Below are 18,617 nucleotides of genomic sequence, written 5' to 3' on the forward strand. Positions count from 1 at the left end.
CCTGCCCATAGGCCCAAATCAGGTCCACTTCGTACACAGATATTCTGTTCAGGACTGGAACTAAAGTTTAAAGGGAACATGGCCCACTGTGTCTTACTGGGCATCAAATAACCTTTGATGACATTCACCACTTTGCTGTAAGGGGTATAAAGAAATCCCTACAAACTGATTAGTAGATCGACACACTAAATTCAAGAATTGAATGATAATGTTATAAGAGACCATAAGCATATTGATAAAAATAAAAATTACGTCTTTAAAGAAATGTAATTATTAAGAGCAAAAGGTATAGTTTTGTTCATGAATTATGAGGAGCTGGATTTCCAAATGGGCGGTTATGGAAGTATTCAGTACACTAGGACACATTACTTATTATAACTGCACAAAATTCATGGACGAAAGGATGAAGGGTTGTAAAAAAACTAGCTGTTACGAAAAATACCTAAACATTGCTCTAATTAGTGAAAACTTTTTAAGTTGAAGAGCATGAATTTTCATTCTTAATATATTAATTATAAGAACTACATGGGAGTCAGAACACATATTAATCATATTCTTTAACATGTTTGATCTGGCTTATTAGTAGAAGTACAGATCTGCTTGTGACTCCAAAATGTGGATAAATCCATAACCTAAAACTTACTGTTCTCTTCTTTCTAATATTCCCATGCATTTTAACAGAATTGAAATAAAATGTGCAGATTTGGCAAACCCGTACCACATCCCTTTAAGTGACAAAAAAAATGTGATGTGAAAGAAGTTCTTATTTGTTTCGAGGCAAAAATCAAAGTACATCTTGATGCTTGTTACTGCTTACAGAGTGAATAATTGGCAAAAAGGAGGAAACTTCAATTATTATTTTATTTTTCCAGGACAAACAACTTGACAGGATCAGTAACGATCAATGGCAAAGACAGGAACTTGAGACGCTTTCGTAAGATGTCCTGTTACATAATGCAGGATGACCAGCTTCTGCCCCATCTCACGGTGCAGGAGGCGATGACAATATCAGCCAACCTGAAGCTAGGAAAGCATGTGCCTCCAAGTGACAAACGACTTGTGGTAAGTTCACTTGCCTTTTACCAGAATGTATTAGAATTTGAAGTGCAATATCTGAATGCAGTTTCTGTGTATAGAACTTCCCTTTTAATGAATTTATTCATTAACTAGCATCCTTGCTGCAACTAACTTTGGTTGTAATATGGGTATTGGGTATTCGGTATTCACATGCCAATATGCTGTGAATAACAGTACATTGTGACTTGTCATGAGGCCAAGTGTAAAAATTCATGAAAGATGTCTCCACTATTGAATAAAGACTTAAATTTTAAATAGTGCATGCAGGTTTGTTTCTTAAAGTATACATTTTTCATATCTTTCATAAAATTATGAACCCAATTCAGGCAGAACCTATTTTTCTCCATTTGGATTTAAATTAAATGTGGATTTAGTTTACTTTTACATAATATGTATTAATTTTAGAATAAGAGCATATATAATTTTGCCAGAAATATTATTATTTTTGCATGTCCTCCCTGTAGTTTTTTGTACATTCATTTAATTCTTTTGTAACTTTTGCTTGTGGTATGTAAGATTTCAAGGTAACTGCAACTTTTGTGCTTTTAATTCTAGGTACAAGAAATTCTTGAAACTCTTGGGTTGGTTGAGTGCTGTAATACTAGAACATCCAACCTTTCTGGTGGTCAACGGAAAAGGTTGTCAATTGCACTTGAACTTGTCAACAACCCACCAGTAATGTTCTTCGATGAACCCACAAGGTAAATAAGATATTATCTAATTTGTGATATAATTAGTTAACATTGCTGTTTCCTTGGTATGACATTCACAAAATGTGACATTCATGGAGGAATAGTAATTGTGTGCATTTTCTGTCCAATTGTAATCTGACAACTATCTTACCTAGCCTATTCATGTGTAAAGCAATAGTTGATATAAAAATTCCATGAGAAATGCCATTATATTATTGATAAATGGATTATATATGTAAGGATACACTAAGAATGATGTATTTCAATATATTGATATAAAAAGCATGTGACAACAATTCCATTATGATTTATTTTCTATTTTACTTTGTCTTCTTAAAAACTAATAAGTTTCCATATTAGAATGCATGTCACTATCGGCAAGAGTTCATCATTTTTTTTGTCCTAGGCTGACAAGAAATATCTATGTATTTTCACATGCACACTGAATTACTTTACAAATACATTTATAGTGATGTTGTAAGTTATACTGTAATATTAGAAATACAATAGTTTGGGTAGTTTGAATCCTTGTGGGACAGATAAGCCTTTTTGCCAACCACAAACCTTGCCTGTGTATGCATAATTTTTTTCATTTTTTTTAAATGACTGTTACTTATTTGTAGCACATACTATGTAATAATAATAACCGATAATTTTATTGATGCTTTATTTTCAGTGGTCTGGACAGTTCTTCATGTTTCCAGTGTATATCTTTGCTGAAATCTTTAGCTCATGGTGGACGAACTATAGTGTGCACAATTCACCAGCCCAGTGCAAGACTTTTTGAAAAATTTGATCGTTTGTATATGCTGGCCGAGGGACAGTGCATTTATCAAGGAACTGTGGTTGGATTGGTTCCATTTCTAGCATCTATGAACTTAGAATGCCCAATTCATCACAACCCTGCAGATTTTGGTGAGTAATTTTTCTCTACATGTGTATTTATTTATTTTTTGTCTTACCAGTTTCAGTAGTTAATGTACAAAAATTGAGATAAAATTATTACCATGACATAATGCTACATGTTCAACTAATAGTCTAATAGAAATTTCAGCGAAAAATGCAAGCTTGACCAGGACTCAAACCCAGGTCACTGGCATACTGTGCCATTGCTCAATCACTGAGCTACAGAGCTGATATTTCGCTGAAATTTCTACATAGTACATCTCCTGTGTGTGCCTCAGGGGCGTGCGGTGCCTGCTACATTATGGTAGGCTCTGAACCAGTGGCGGCGATTAGGGGGGAAGGGCAATTGCCCTCCACTTTTTGCCACCTTTGCCCCCGCACTATGCTAAACCTTATTACCAAGGGAAAGTAAAATGTCATTGTCCCCCCCCCCCCCCCAGTTTTGGAACCACCACTGCCACCAATGACTGAGATATTTCGTGTTTTGTGATAGCCATGGACGTCAGCAGGATTTTTTGCAGTGAGAGGCAAGCAAGGTATTTTTCCAAGGGGAGGGGGGTGTGAGGCAAAAGAGGCATACTTTTTCCCATAATAGTGATACCTCCTCAAAAAACACGGTTTCAGTCTGAAATTATCATGTTTCTTCAACGCTCTTATATAATTAATACAAATTACTGTTTAGGTAGACATTCATTTTCCATGGGGGGCCATGGCCTGTCCTTGCCCCTCTTCCAATGGTTGGCGAGATTATTCAAGTTGTAACCTTCTTTACTTCACTCACTCCGTTCATTAGAAAACAATAAGCAGGGACAGCAAAATAATTTACTGAGTTTACAAGTACCTACTAACCAATCAGTCATTTCATATTGATGTGATGAACATTAAAATAGCAAAAATATTCCCTGCCCTTTTCTTTATGTAAAAATTTCAAATTTGGAAGTGCTGGCACAGGTCTCCCTATATTTATAATATCACGTTTCTCACTAAAAGTGTGAATGATTTCTTCCAGGGCCGCCATTAGGAGTGTGCGATGCATGCCACCGCACAGGGCCTCGCACTTCTAAATCAGTAATTCATTCATTTCTTGTGCGTGCAAGCGAAAATGCATTCAAATAGAGGGAAGAAAAGGAAGAAAAACATAATTCCTGTGAAACGAAACATTCCACCATAACAAAGTTGAATTTCTCGTAACAGACAACTGTGTGTCCATTCTTGTCAAGCCATCAGTCAGAATTTGCCGACAAGGAACAGCGACGTATTTGTGAATCCAACTTTCCTCGATTTCCTGTCATATATTACTGCTCGACAGAGGACAGACACCATAAAGTGGTTATATGTCTACTCTTAAATTTAATCGTACCTATTACGGTGTAGAGGGCTCAGGCAAAGCATTTTGGTTGGCGCTCGAGCTTTGGAGCGAGCAATCTCAGTCCCAGTGGGAACCGCCAAAATTTGGGTGTTGACCCAGTATCGTGAGGACATTGAGGAACTACTTGAAAATAAGATGTGGCTTCAGTGTTTCTCATTTCATTGTGAGTATCCATAAAATTCATATAATGGTGGACATGGGCGTTTCTCTGCGAGTATCCCTTCCTCAGTTTCATTTACCCATCAGTCATGCTCATTGTTATGATTTGCCTAAAGAGGCAGAAAAGTGACGCAAAATAAGAAAAGCAGGAATAAACATACGTTTGAGAACAGTCCTTTTGCTGGAACAATCAATCATTTGCCACTTACTTTGTGACTGCAGCACTCAGTTTGCAAGAATTTATTTTTAATTTTGTTTTTGTTTGGTCTTTTTTGCATGCATGGAATTTTGGAGTGAACAATTCGCAACACAGGAATCCATCTTTATTTAGTTCATTATAGATGGTGATATTCGAAGCACCTCCGATTTTAAATAGCGCTCGTAATATACTCGTGAAAAAATAAAGGGCAAATTTACAATTTCCTACCTCATATTTGTCTTTTCAATAACTTTTTGCTACTTCTTGTCGGAAGAAAATGGAAAATAAATATCAGTTTTTTAAAATTATATTGTAGTAATTTTAACATGTACTTGCGGACAGACACAAACGAATATAACAACAAGAATTACACAAGCATATTTCACTTCAAGCCCGTAGCCAGATTGATCTCCGGGGAGGGGGGGAAGGGGCTCACGGGTTATTACCGGGGCCTTTATCAACCAAGTCCATTTTCAAAAGTTTAACAGTATTATATCAAGGTAAATTGTGTGTGTTTGTGGTGGAGGGAGGGGTACATTAAGTTAATATAGGATGCAGAAAATGTACATCATTCAAATGCATACAGTTTTTTTTTTTCCAATATCTTGCACACACCTCTTGTTCCCACTCGTAACTGAAGGCGAGAGAATATTCTACTTACTTCCCGGTACTTTGACTTCGGCTCGTAAATCAGATGAACTAATGTGATATTTGTTCTTTTTTTTCTGTTAATTTAATCTTTATTAAGTTTTAAGCAAAATAACATCTGCTGTCTACATTTTCACCCGTCACTACAAACAAATTTAATGCAGTAGTTTTACCAAATTTCATGAGTGGCTGACAACAATGCCAGAGGGTCTGAGGCCCCCTGATCCCTGCCCGGCTGCGCCTCTGTTTCACTTTCTAAGCAGGTATGCGTATGTCCATAGTAGTCTTATGTTTTCTGCGGCGACCTTTCATCCCTCTGAGATCCAACTTTACAGCTCCATCCATTTCCAAAAAGAGGCTTCGTAAACAGGCCTCTCAAGGCAGGCACTGAGCAGGTCAACAGCCTTTGGGTCGCCATATCCCTTCCCCCCCCTCCCCCCCCTCCCCCCAAGACGAAATAGAAATAAAGATTTGGAGATATTTTTATTTCCTCACAAACCCTTACAACTAGTTTCAAGTCCATTAAGTCATTCTTGTTTGACACAGTAGTGTGTTTGGGTTTGTAGAATCGCGATTATGGGAAAAAATGAAATGTCTAGGGAATGGGACAAATTTCGTAAATTTTAATCACAATTCCAAAAGGCTTTAAAGGGAAAAAAGGGTGCGCGTTTTTAAAAAGTCAGAAGGATCCCTTCAAATTTTTTTTACTATCTAAAAGGGTGCGCGTTTTTAAAAAGTCAGAAGGATTCCTTCAAAATTTTTTTACTATCTCTAAATACTGTTTTTGCTTCAAATTCTGCCACGATCAATAAACCGAAATAATGGTGAAATCCTGGAGTTTAGTGTTAAATGTTGTTGGTGGTGACAAGTCGAAGCTGTGAGTGCCAGTGGCGATGGTTATCTTAAATTTAACTCTTCTGTGAACCAAGTGGGAATGTTGGAACAAACTGCGAGAAAGAGTTTGTTTCATCTTCTGCCCCAGATGATAGATTAGTTCTGCTTCTGCTTCTAAACTCAGGTGAGTGACCGTCGGTTTTAAACAATAAATTTGCAGTACATGGCTGCAAACACCAAGGATATTTTCTTTTACAGCTAATAGCACAGAAACACTGTCTCAATCTGCAAAAAGTCATTAAGAAAAGTTGTTTGCCTTGATGGTTACCTTTCTCTGCAGCGTGTTAAATTTTAAATTACATTGGTGGTAAAAGGGAATACCACGAAGATGCGAGTGTGTAATAATTACATAATACTAATACCAATGTTTGCTTTAGCGTAGAATTTTACAAGAAAAGGATGATGTCGATATTTTCACTTTTCATAATACAGGGGCCTCGCAGCTATAGTTCGCACAGAGCCTCGTGTTCCCTAACGGCGGCCCTGGTTTCTTCAACACATCATCAATTACAAATGCACTTTCTACCATTGCAATACAATATCTTTAATTGTAAATACACAGAGAGAGCAATACACAAAATAAGAGCGTCGTATCCCGTCCCCACAGATTCCCGTCACACTACGGCGTAGTATGCTGCACTTACCGCTGTCTGCAATGCATTCAATGGAGAAGCACAGCGAGTCACAACGCATGTGCCAACTCGCCAATGCAAATAGGTAAAGCATGTTCGCACGCTCACTACAGGACTTAGTAGGTGCAGCACTCAATGAAACTACACTCAGTGTAGGGCCCCGGGTCCGATACAGGCGGCGCTTCAAAGGCTTGCGAGCTGTCGGAACACGAAGTGACAAGGATGGAAATGTTTTATTTCCATCACTCGTTCGTGTTACAATTTCATATACACTTATTGTTATTTTACCTGGGTAGGCAGAGCTTACCTAGCCTACCCAGAATGCATGCCACTGGTGTGCCTAATCTTCATGAATAGTCTAATGTTGATGAATAATGAATTTGCATAGAGAAAAGAGAAGAATAATATGACTGAGTATTAAACATCGTTGTATCAATTTTTATGCATTAACTTCTTTTGTTTTTCTGTGCAGTGATGGAGGTTGCTTGTGGAGAACATGGAGAGTGTATTCATAAGTTAGTAACGGCAGTCAACAATGGAAAGTGCAATAATTGGAATCAGGATATCCTTAAGTCTGTAGCTGACTGCATTTCAAATGACATTTTGAAGGAAAATAGTACAAAAGGTAAGCTGCCATATCAAACTTACTTGATGCTTCTTGCCATACATGTTGACTTCCACAATATATATTATAATGACTATTATTTCCTCAGTTATGCAGAGTGCATTTATATAATCAACTTGGGAAATTAGGATCTTCAATCACCGAGCCATGTTCAATATTCAGCTTTTCATGTTAATGAGATGAATGAAGTTTATGCAGTACTGTTGAAATTAAGTGAACAGAAATAATATATACATTTTTACATGAGAATATGTACTATCAAAGTGTGTTGAAGAAAAATTGAAATGTCTTTCTTTAACTTCTAATCCTGGAAAGCACAAAACCCATCTTAATTTCCCACACTTTTGAATATATTCATAAAATTTCCTGATTTTTCCATGATCTTTTCACTCTTAAGTCAATTCCCCTGACTTTTCCGGGATCTTTTCACTGTTAAGCCAATTTCCCCAACTTTTTCCATGATATTTTCACTCATAAGCCAAGTTTCCAGACTTTTCCAGGATTTTCAGATCAGTGAAATTATAATGTGTGAATTTAGAGTTTTATGTTGTCCAACACACAGAATTAATCTTAAACATGCTATTGTTATGCTTAGTTTCAGAGTTGCATTAAAACTTTACCAATGCTCATTTAAATAAGTTTTCTACCACTTGTGGCTAATTGTTTTGGTTTGGTTTGAGTTGCTGTTTTAAGTCCACTTTGTGCACAGTAAGGCTAATAGGGACTGGACCTACAGTTTAAAGTGGGATCCGAACCACTTGTGCCTCCACCGGGTATCGAACCCGGGACCCCTTGATTACAAGGCAATGACGCTACCACTGCACCATGGAGGAGGCCACTTGTGGCTAATTGTGATGGAGGATGAATAATGATAAGATGAAACTGATGAAAGGACACTCACAAAGAACACCCATGCCCAAGCTGGATTCTAATCCGGGAACTTTGGTGGTGAGATCAAAAGTCAACCACTTAAGGCACTCAATCACCAAGTATGTGATATTCTAATCAAAATTGTAATTTTTATGCATAAGGGATCACAATCAGCTAGCGTTATTAGATAATCATTTTTTCCCTTTTCTTTGTTTTTGTAATAAGTTTTTCTCTATTTTACCCCCAGTTGTTTCAAATGGAGTTGACACTCAGGTGACTATAACGTCTGCCCTGAATTGCACAGCATCCCTGCTGGATTCAGACGAAAGCATCGATCAGCATAGAAACACTTTTCCTAACTCAGGATGGGTCCAGTTCTACATTCTTTTGAAAAGAACATTCGTCACCATCATAAGGGATCAGGTAAGTTGAAGTAGATAGTTTGTTGTTATAGTTTTATTCTATACGTATATAAAATGCTTCTGTCTCTTTGGGCTAAATGAGGGTGAAAGATGATTAGATTAAATTGGTAAATGGATACTCACAATGGAAAAGAGGAAGATCATGACAGATAATTGTTTAGCTGTCATTTTTTTTTTTAAAAGAAATATTCAATGTTTGTTACAATGGTTACACATTTATTTCTTTGTTAATGTTTCTACATAATATATTTGCTGTGTGTGTCAAATTATAAGGCAGTGTGGAAAAAGAATTAAATTGTAAAATGTATAATGTATAGAAGTATGGATTTGATTGTGTTTTAACATATAGGAATGAAATAAGTTGCAGTGGATGCATCTAAATTTGTTCTCTGTTTCAGACTTTGACAAGACTACGCCTCTTCTCACACCTTGTTGTGGGAACTCTGATTGGAATGATTTATTTTGGAATTGGAAATGAAGCTTCGAAAGTCCACAACAATGCAGGATGCCTTTTCTTTTGTGTTCTTTTCCTAGTGTTCACAGCTATGATGCCAACTGTACTAACATGTGAGTAATGTGATGTTTTCATTGGATTTTTGTTTGTCATGTATGGGCCACAAATGAGAAACTTAATATTCATTAATTACATGTTAAAGGTCTCTAAACAAATCAAGATGATTGATTTCATAGTTGTAAATCATCGTTTGTAGTAACTATCTTGCTTTGACTTGGTAATTGCTATTTCAGTTTCCACTCCTAGTAATACTGCTCTAGTCCTTTGTGTTTCTATTTTAACACATTTACTGCCACAATAGAAAAATAATATTTTTCCCTGGAGCCATATTTTATTAAGATAATATAATAAAAATGTTGAAAGCAATATGTTTCTTGATGATTAGATGAGAAATTATTATTTTTAATTATTTTATTTTATTTTATGTGCGTGAGGCATGCAACTCACATGACAGGTAAAATTATTATGCTGCTTGCCACGTGAGTTATATTTGGCTCACAGCATATTTATTGTTCTTTTTTTTTCAAGCATTCTTACTGTTTTTTTTCTGAGTATTGGTATTCCTTTTTCAGAGCATTGTTACTGTATGTTTCGGAATGTTTGAGTCTTTTGTTATTTGTAACATGACTCTGTCGCATACTATTGTATCAATATCATTCGAGGAGCTGGCCAGCAATAATTCAAGGCCAAACACACAATCTGAAATACTTGATAACAGTTCATGAGAGAAAATGTTTTTTTTGTTTGCTTGTCATATTTAGGTGAAATTTAAAGTAAAAAATAAATATAAAGGAAGAAGTTAATGTACATCTATTCATTTCATCCATGCTTGTTTGTATTAAATGTAACAATAACAGCATCACTAAATAAGATTTTCACGAACCATCTGCATAATTTTGTCCATGGGCCCGCGCTTCACGTAGCATGTATGTATAATGTGCCAGTTACTGGGACCGAGAAGTAAAGGAAGCCATAGCGATTTCACAGGAAAGCACCAATCTCAACAGGGACGTGGGACTCCAGCTCAGTCACGCCAGGAACCCACTCTCCGTAAAAACATGACAGCAGTCAATAAGAACACCAAGATCCAGAGTGAGCCTATAGGAAGACAGCATCCAAGATACGCCCCATCATAGTCGTGCATTTAATCATACACTGGTCTCAATTTTTTACATTCCCTGATGAGAGCAATGTATGCGCTTGAAAAATTGGAAGTTAATGTCGATTTTACCTTGCTGGTAACCCGAGAACACTTGTTCAAATCATGTTGCCAGGAAAGCTACAATTCCTAAACATCAACTTTCATAATCACTAAGTGAATGTAATTAGGAGGAAAACAATTTGTTAAGCAACACATCATTTCAATTAGTTTCTCAATATGTCTACAAACAGCAACATGCAATCTCTCTAATTTAAAAAAATATTAAACTTCCCATGTACAGAAAATTTAAACAAGTTTTAAAATATAGGAGATGTAGATGGTGAGATATATTATGTGATGTAATATGTAGAAATTAGGCAAAACACCACATGCTGTTTTCGTTTAGGAATCCTTACAATTTGTCTTATGTTTTCAGTCCCTCTGGAGATGGCAGTATTTATGAAGGAGCATCTAAATTATTGGTATTCTTTGAAGTCTTACTACTTTGCCAAAACAATAGCAGACATTCCATTCCAAGTAAGTCTTTGTTTGTTTTATGTTAAGTTGTTGTATTGGCATTTTATTTAATGCATTCAAATAAAATATCAAACATTCTGGTGTATCAAGCAATGTGTTGATTCAATCTGCAAGGAATAATTCTTTGTTGATTTGTAAATCAGATATGTACAGCTGCAATACCACTGCTGAGATTCAAAGAAATGCCAGTCCTCATTTAGGAAGGGCAAAACTATAAGTCTTGTTTCCGTATTAACCAAACACTCCATATGCTGACCAAGGCAGAATTTATTTTATTTTAAAACATAAACTAAACGTTACGTTTCAACCTTCTAGCAAGGTCTTCTTCAGACTCTGTACCAAATACAAATGAAATAAGGTACAAAACAGGAATATATATATATAATTATATTTACACACACACACAAACATTACTCCCCTCCAGACACAAGATTATTAGAAAGTTGTTTATCTGGAACATTCCTTTACAGGTGTTCCAGCAGGTGGCCTTATTTCATTTGTAATTGGTACAGAGTCTGAAAAGACCTTGCTAGAAGGTTGAAACGTAACGTTTAGTTTGTTTTAAAGTAAAATAAATTCTGCCTTGGTCAGCATATTGAGTTTTTAACTATCAGTGCTAGACTAGCATTTCAGTGTTGGCAGTCTTATGAGCACAGTAGAACTGTTGTCAAGTCTAGTGAAATTAGTAATGTTAATAATCATTTTACTACCAGTGGCCGAAAAGAAATTTGCTCTTTATGTCAAAAAAATTCAGACAGCCTGCATATTAGGGCTGAGCCGCTAATTATGTTGATGTATTGGTGGTATTGGTATCGGAAAGTATCAGTTGGAATTCATTTACCGATACTTTTCTGTCATATTGGTCTTTCACGAGGTCCACAAAAATGCCACGTGACACTTTCACAGAGTCTAATTTTCCTGGAAATTATGCAAAACAATTTATTTTGCACCAATAACCATATTTTGTTAATATATAACATCTATTTTAATATCCTGATGTTCCAAAGCAAATTTTTGATTATTGCAATTTTCAAGTATCAGTATCGGTGGGAATCGGTAAGAGTAGCGGCATCGGTATCAGTTCAAAGTGGTATTGGCTCAGCCCTAATTTAAATAGTGAAAAAATAATAATATTAGTAAAATTATTGTTGTGAATGATTTCCTAAATAATTGCAAAAACAACTTGTATCTAACAATTTCTGTGTTCTTGCCATTTGCAGGTGGTGTTCTCTATTATTTATGTGCTCATAATTTATTTTATGACATCACAACCTTTGGAGGCCACAAGATTCTTCATGTTCCTCACGATGTGTGTGATGACTTCATTTGTTGCTCAAAGCTTGGGAGTTTTAATTGGTGCTGCCATGAGTGTGGAGGTAAGATTCTTTAAAAAATTATGTTCCGAGATGGAAATTGGATCATTGATCATATACTCTGTTTGCCATACCTTAAACTAACTAACTAACTAACTCACTCTCTAGCCTTCTTAAACCCGAAGGTTCATGGCTGCAGCAACACAGGCCTTCCATCTGTTCCTATCTTGAGCAAGATCTATATACTCTTTTCCATCCCTACCGATTTGCCTTAGGTCCATCTCAACGTTGTCCCTCCATCTTCGTCTTGGCCTTCCTACAGGTCTCTTACCATCAGGTTTCCCAACAAGAATCCTGTAAACTCCTCTTTCCTCTCCCATTCGTGCCACATGGCCTGCCCACCTAAGTCTTCTTGATTTAATTATTCTAATAATAACTGGACATGAGTACAAATTATGTAGTTCTAAATTATGTAACCTTCTCCACTCACCTGTCTCCTCATCCCTTTTAGGTCCAAATATTTTCCTAAGGATCTTATTTTCAAATACTCTCAATTTATGTTCCTCTTTCAATGTAAGGGACCACGTTTCACACCCATATAATACTACAGGCAAAATTACTGTTTTGTATATTTTAACTTTTAGTTTCTTAGATATTAAACGAGAAGACAAAAGTTTATGAAGAGAGAAGTAACATGCATTTCCTGAATTAAGCCTACTTTTTATTTCCTCTTTAATATAATTTTCATTTGTTAATATTACTCCTAAGTATTTGAATTTGGAAACTGGTTCAAACGAGTTGTTATCAATAATTAGATTTTGATTATTACCTAACACTTGGTTTCGGCCTGTAAGCATATATTTAGTTTTCTCTTTGTTAACTTCCAAACCTATCTTTTTAGCAGTTTTGAAAAATATATTAGCATTATTCTTAATTGTATTCACATCATCCCCCAGTAAGTGTACATCATCTGCATATGCTAACAACTGAGTCACACCATTTAATTTTAGTCCTTCTTTAGTTTCTTTTACCTTCCTTACAGCATATTCTAAGGCAAAATTAAAGAGCAATGGAGATAATGCATCTCCTTGTTTTAACCCATCATGAATTGTAAATTTGTCAGACATATTATTACCCACACGAATTTTACTTTCTGTTTCACTGGTGCATATTTTTATCATACTAACAAGCTTCTTAGGTATTCCAAACTCTACTAATATATTATATAATTTATCTCTTTTGACCGAATCATATGCTTTTTTGAAATCAATGAATAGCTGATGGACATTTTGATTATATTCCCACTTTTTTTCAAGTGTGTGTCTGATGTGAAAAATTTGATCTGTAGTTGATCTGTTACGTTTAAATCCACATTGATAATCACCTATAATTTCATTAGCATATGGGGTTAGTCTTGTTAAAAGAATGTTAGACAATATTTTGTATGTTGTTGAGAGTAGAGAAATTCCACGGTAATTATTGCAGTTCATTTTATTACCCTTTTTAAACACAGGAACAATTATGGATTCTTTCCACTGTTGAGGGATTTCTTCTTTATTCCATATTAAACAAATTAATTTATGAATTTGACATATTAATGAATTTCCACCATATTTAATTAACTCAGCTGGTATTAAATCAATGCCAGGTGCTTTGTTATTCTTAAGCCTTTTAATAGCATCTTTAACTTCAGTCAAGTTAGTTGCCATACCTTAGAACGAACTTTGATTATGATATTTCTTTATCTTGTGCAGGACATATATTGCCTCTACATTAACTCACTATTTCTTCATATATGCTCATAGCATTCTAATTAAGATTCCAATGGACCTTGGAGTGACTTTTTTTCTTGGCTTAAAAATAAGTTCATATTCAAAATTCTCAAGAATTTTTGTGTTTTGTATATTTAGAAATCCTCTTAGAACATTCACAAACATTACATACGTAAAGTTTCGTGTTTCCGCCAATTAATTTCAAAGGCTCGCTGCCTTCATTCACTAAGGGTACGGCATCCAGAACAGAGATGGTAGCACGCCACTTCTTTGTTCCCAGGCAGTGGTAGTTGCATTTTCTCCCGTCTGGCAGTACTGTTGTGTGTTTCTTGTCTTGTGTGCAGAAAGACACACCAGCGCTGTCAGACGGGAGAAAATGCAACTACCACCACCCAGGAACAAACAAAGAAGTGATGTGCTACCATCTCCGTTCCAGACGCCATACCCTTAGTGAATGAAGGCAGTGAGCCTTCAAAGTTCTGCACTGTGGAAACCCGAAACTTTATGTACATAATACTTAAACTGCATGAAAAATGAATCCATCATGAATTCACAAACATCTTTGTATGTTTCATATGTTGTTCTCGAAATATTTGTAATAGTTTCGATTACAGATACAAATACATAGATATCAACTAAACCAGTCTGCACAAATGCTCTAGGAAGAATTCTACATAAATCCAATATGAAGAATATCGATCTGGTTCTTTCAAACTAGATGCATTTTCATAAAAAGTTGATATTGAATTAGGCAAAATATCCAGCAGAAAATAGACCATGAACTTGTATGTGTATTTCATAGTATAATATGAATGTTGTTCAAAATTAAATTGCTACTATTTTCCAGAGTGGAGTATTTTTGGGTCCAGTAACTTCAGTTCCAGTTCTTCTTTTCTCTGGATACTTCGTTACTTTCACCACGATTCCCAGCTACTTACAATGGCTGTCGTACGTAAGCTACATGCGGTATGGATTTGAAGGAGCTATGTTGGCGATCTATGGTTATGGACGTGAAAAACTGAAGTGCTCTCAGCCATATTGCCATTTCAAGTCACCAACGAAATTTCTCGAAGAACTTGACATGGAAAACTCAGTATACTGGTTGGATGTTGTTGCACTAACAATATTCTTTGTACTGTTGCGTGTTCTTGCTTATATTATTCTAAGGTGGAGAGTAAGATCAAAGCACTGATTGTTTTATATTCTGTGTGTTCTATTTTTTTATTGAAGTGCGACAAGGTGACAATTTTAGCACTTTTGGTTGCCAATGAAACATACAAGCATAACGTTAACAATGGCGTAATTGCAAGTGCCATACACAAGAATATGTTTTTGCTTCATTAAAATTAATGCACTTACAGACCATTAGTAATACAGTTTGGAATAACCTGATAGTATATTGGGCACTTGCTGGTACATGACACGTCTCGTGTGTCCTGTTATTCACATAGTCATCACGATGCTGAGGGTGTAATCTCGACTTGTACATGACGAATAAGAAAGCAGAACCCTTGCTAGGATAAATATACTCCTTGAAATAGCAAAGAATAGTTTGCTGGGAGTTAGCCAAGTTTGTAAATGTACAAATCTGTTCGAAACGGCAGATCCAATAGAATTTAAGAAGTGCATTTACTAATTTTATTTTCTTAAGCATTGACGATAATGCTGCTGTTTTATACTTCTTTCTACAGCATATGCTCTTAAGAGATCCTCCAGTTTATTGTTGACGTAGGAGTTGTTGCAAGGAAATTGCACAAAAATGTAAAACAAAATGTTTAAGTGAAAGCTGCAATAAACAGCAAACTGTTTGTATTTGTAGAGGAGGGAAAATGCCAGCAGAATGTTTTATATTTTAAATTATATGTAAATTTTTAAACTAGTATATTTTAATATTTGAAGCAGAGGAGCATTCCAGTGATAAACTGCAGATATTAGTAAGCATAATTGATGTTTTCTTTTGTTACTATTACATTTATGTACTTTTTTGTGCTTTGCTGTCGTAACGAAAAGGCACGCACATACACAGATGGCTGCGAAAATTCTCTACTCCTGTTTTCAATAATAAGTGTTAGTTCATTACAAGATCTTATACATATACTTGTGTGCTCTCTCAAAATTTGAGAGCGAAAACTTGACAACATGTCCAAGGATATTAAACTAGGAATTAACCACTTTTCCAGTATCTCCAGTCATCTCAATGGTGTGTTAGCACCAGACATTTGAATTTGAGTAGGGAATTCAGCCAGAACTTTACACCAAAGCCTAGAGTATTATTTGTTAGGCTATGTAGGGTCTCTATTCATATATTTATACATTATAAATATATATATATATATATCTAGTTAAGACTGAAAATGTTTGTGTGTTTACATTTGCTTTCTAGGATGTTTTGCAATGTTTTTGTTTTCATATCTTCCCCTTTTTTCAATGTTTTATTGTTTTCAAACTTTCAAATGACATTGTGCTTTCTGCACTGCAGACGTTAAAGTCAAGTAACAAATGCAGTCAAGTGTTTGCTTAATTTCATGCTTGTTATCATGTAAGCACACATGAAAAGTTTATGGTTCTGAAAGATTCAGTTTACTATTAGAACATAAGTTTTTATACTTGAACTAATATCACCATCAGGAAGAAACTAATGAAACAAAGGTGATAAAATTTAAACAAAGAGGAGAAAAGTGTATTTACATACAAGCTGCAAGTTTTTCGTGAAACTTTGAATCTATGAAGCGTCAACTCTCTATTAAAAAAAATTATTATTGTATTTTATTCGATAATAGCATTTTCATTTAAGTTAATTTCATGTAGAAGACAAATTTAACAAAAAAGTATTTATACTAAAAATGGAAATGATGATAAGTAAGGTAATGGGAGAAAGAAATATGTAGTGGAAGATTTAATTAATCCATAACAGTGCATTGCGTATCGATTAGGGATGTGCACTCGAATCCGGAATTGTTACCCGAATTCATCAGGATTCAATATTCGAATCTTAAAAGATTTTATTCCCCCATCTCTAAAATAACATGTTTTTTCTTATTTTGTTATTTTTTTATTACACACTTTTAAAAGAAACTTCCTGAAATATTATATCGATAATGGAATATTGCATATTTCCTTGTCTTACTCTCACAGTTGCTCAGAAAGAGTAAATATCAGTATTAGAAATCAAGTAAAAAAAATTAACGTTTTGAGTATTTTCTGACTGTGATAGCCAAAGTGTGTATTTGATATAGGGTTGGGGAAACATTATATATATATAATATATATGCCAAATGTTTTTCTGTTTGTCTCTGAATCTCTCAACTTTTATGTGAAGATAAATTTTCCCCTGAAAATGTAATGCAGAAAATGTTCGGGAGTGTTCAGAGTGTATTTTCTGATTTACACAGGTAATATAAAAATCTTATCTTGGGCACTTCAATTTATACTTCTACTACATTTTACTGTGATCAAGTAAAAGGCAAACTTTGGATAAAAACTGCCATAATTCCAAACATATAAACCTAGTCTACATATTATGTGTATGCATGAATTTTCGATGATTTTAAATGCAAGAAATTGTCTGGAAAAAGTGTGAAATGAGAGCTATTATTATTTTTGGATTAAGAAAATTAAAATTAATTTTTCTTTTATGTGGTCCCCGCTAATTTTTCTATCATATAAACTTAATGTGTAATAATCTTAATAACAATGCAGCATTATTTCTTCTCAGAGTATCATTCTATTGATTTTGCACATGAAACATGCAGCTTTAACCAATGAAAATATTAATTCATAGGTCCACTATTTAGTTCATTGTAATTGCTGAAATTGAGAACACTAATAAAAAACAATACAGTGTTGATTTACTATGTTTAGCTGATAATTTAGAATACCTAAATATTCATATCTTTTCGAAGATAAATTGTGAAAATTTAATTTGTACTGTAGGTTGTTGACAATTTCACTCATGCTTTCTACATTTAATTCGGTGTATAAGCCACTAGATCTACTGTGATAAATTAATTACTCTACATAAATGTATTCTTGCAAATTACAAATAAATCAAAATGTAAATGTTGCAACAAATGTTAAATGTTAGAAAAGGATAATGCCAATCCAGACTGCCCATGATTTTTGCAACTCTATTAAACATCTATTGCACTCACTGCTGTGTACAAGTCCTTGCACAGGCAATGTTTTTTAAAAAATAAGTGTCTTCCTTCAGGTCTCTATTGTTATAGTATTCATTTTTAATGTTAAAATGTTTGTGCGATAATTGTATCAAAGTTGTATGTCTTATATATAATTTTTTTATAAGCTGAGAATTAATAAAAAACACGTCCCAAATATGTAGCGTATTTGCCTGCGTATAAGAAGTACTTCTTTCCTTTAAAAATAAGTCTGAAAAACAGGATGCATATTACATGCGGACACTCAATTTTTGAGTACTTACATCTGGAAATTTTCTGTTTAGACAATTTCCTTGCGGTGTTTTTGCAAAAAAGATTAAAATGTAGGGCTGAGGCATTAGTATCGGAAAATTATCGGTTGAAATTCATCTACTGATACCAGCTGATACTTTTCCGGCATATTGGTGTTTCACAGGGCCAGCAAAAATGCTGCGCGACACATTCCCGGAGTCTAATTATCCTGGAAATTATGCAAAATTCAAATTTTCTTTTTATTTTGCACCAATTTTGCAATAAAAACTATATTTTTCAATATTCTGCTACAATTCTTGAATATTCTATAGCAAATTTCTTCGTAAATTGATGCATATAATTGGAGAAGAAAATGAACTCACCAATATTAATCAAAATTTTCAAGAAATTTTAATTATTTCAATTTTCAAGTATCGGTAT

At 34.7% G+C, this 18,617-nt stretch overlaps 1 protein-coding gene across 1 annotated transcript in view; it reads left to right on the forward strand.

Annotated features, from left to right (window-relative positions):
• The window catches only part of LOC145999347 (ATP-binding cassette sub-family G member 1-like), a 53,849-nt gene extending 35,747 nt beyond the window's left edge, over positions 1-18,102 (forward strand). Inside the window, 10 exon segments of the mRNA XM_083136288.1 lie at positions 873-1,062; positions 1,633-1,778; positions 2,446-2,684; positions 7,049-7,201; positions 8,319-8,494; positions 8,892-9,060; positions 10,585-10,685; positions 11,906-12,061; positions 14,618-14,780; positions 14,783-18,102. Of these exon segments, the coding sequence (XP_082992414.1) occupies positions 873-1,062; positions 1,633-1,778; positions 2,446-2,684; positions 7,049-7,201; positions 8,319-8,494; positions 8,892-9,060; positions 10,585-10,685; positions 11,906-12,061; positions 14,618-14,780; positions 14,783-14,850 (1,561 nt within the window). The 3' untranslated portion in view covers positions 14,851-18,102.
• Positions 18,103-18,617: the final 515 nt, after the last annotated feature.

The sequence above is a fragment of the Lepisma saccharinum genome, chromosome 1 (assembly GCF_977018435.1).
Source record: "Lepisma saccharinum chromosome 1, izLepSacc3.1, whole genome shotgun sequence".
In the NCBI taxonomy this organism is placed as follows: domain Eukaryota; kingdom Metazoa; phylum Arthropoda; class Insecta; order Zygentoma; family Lepismatidae; genus Lepisma; species Lepisma saccharinum.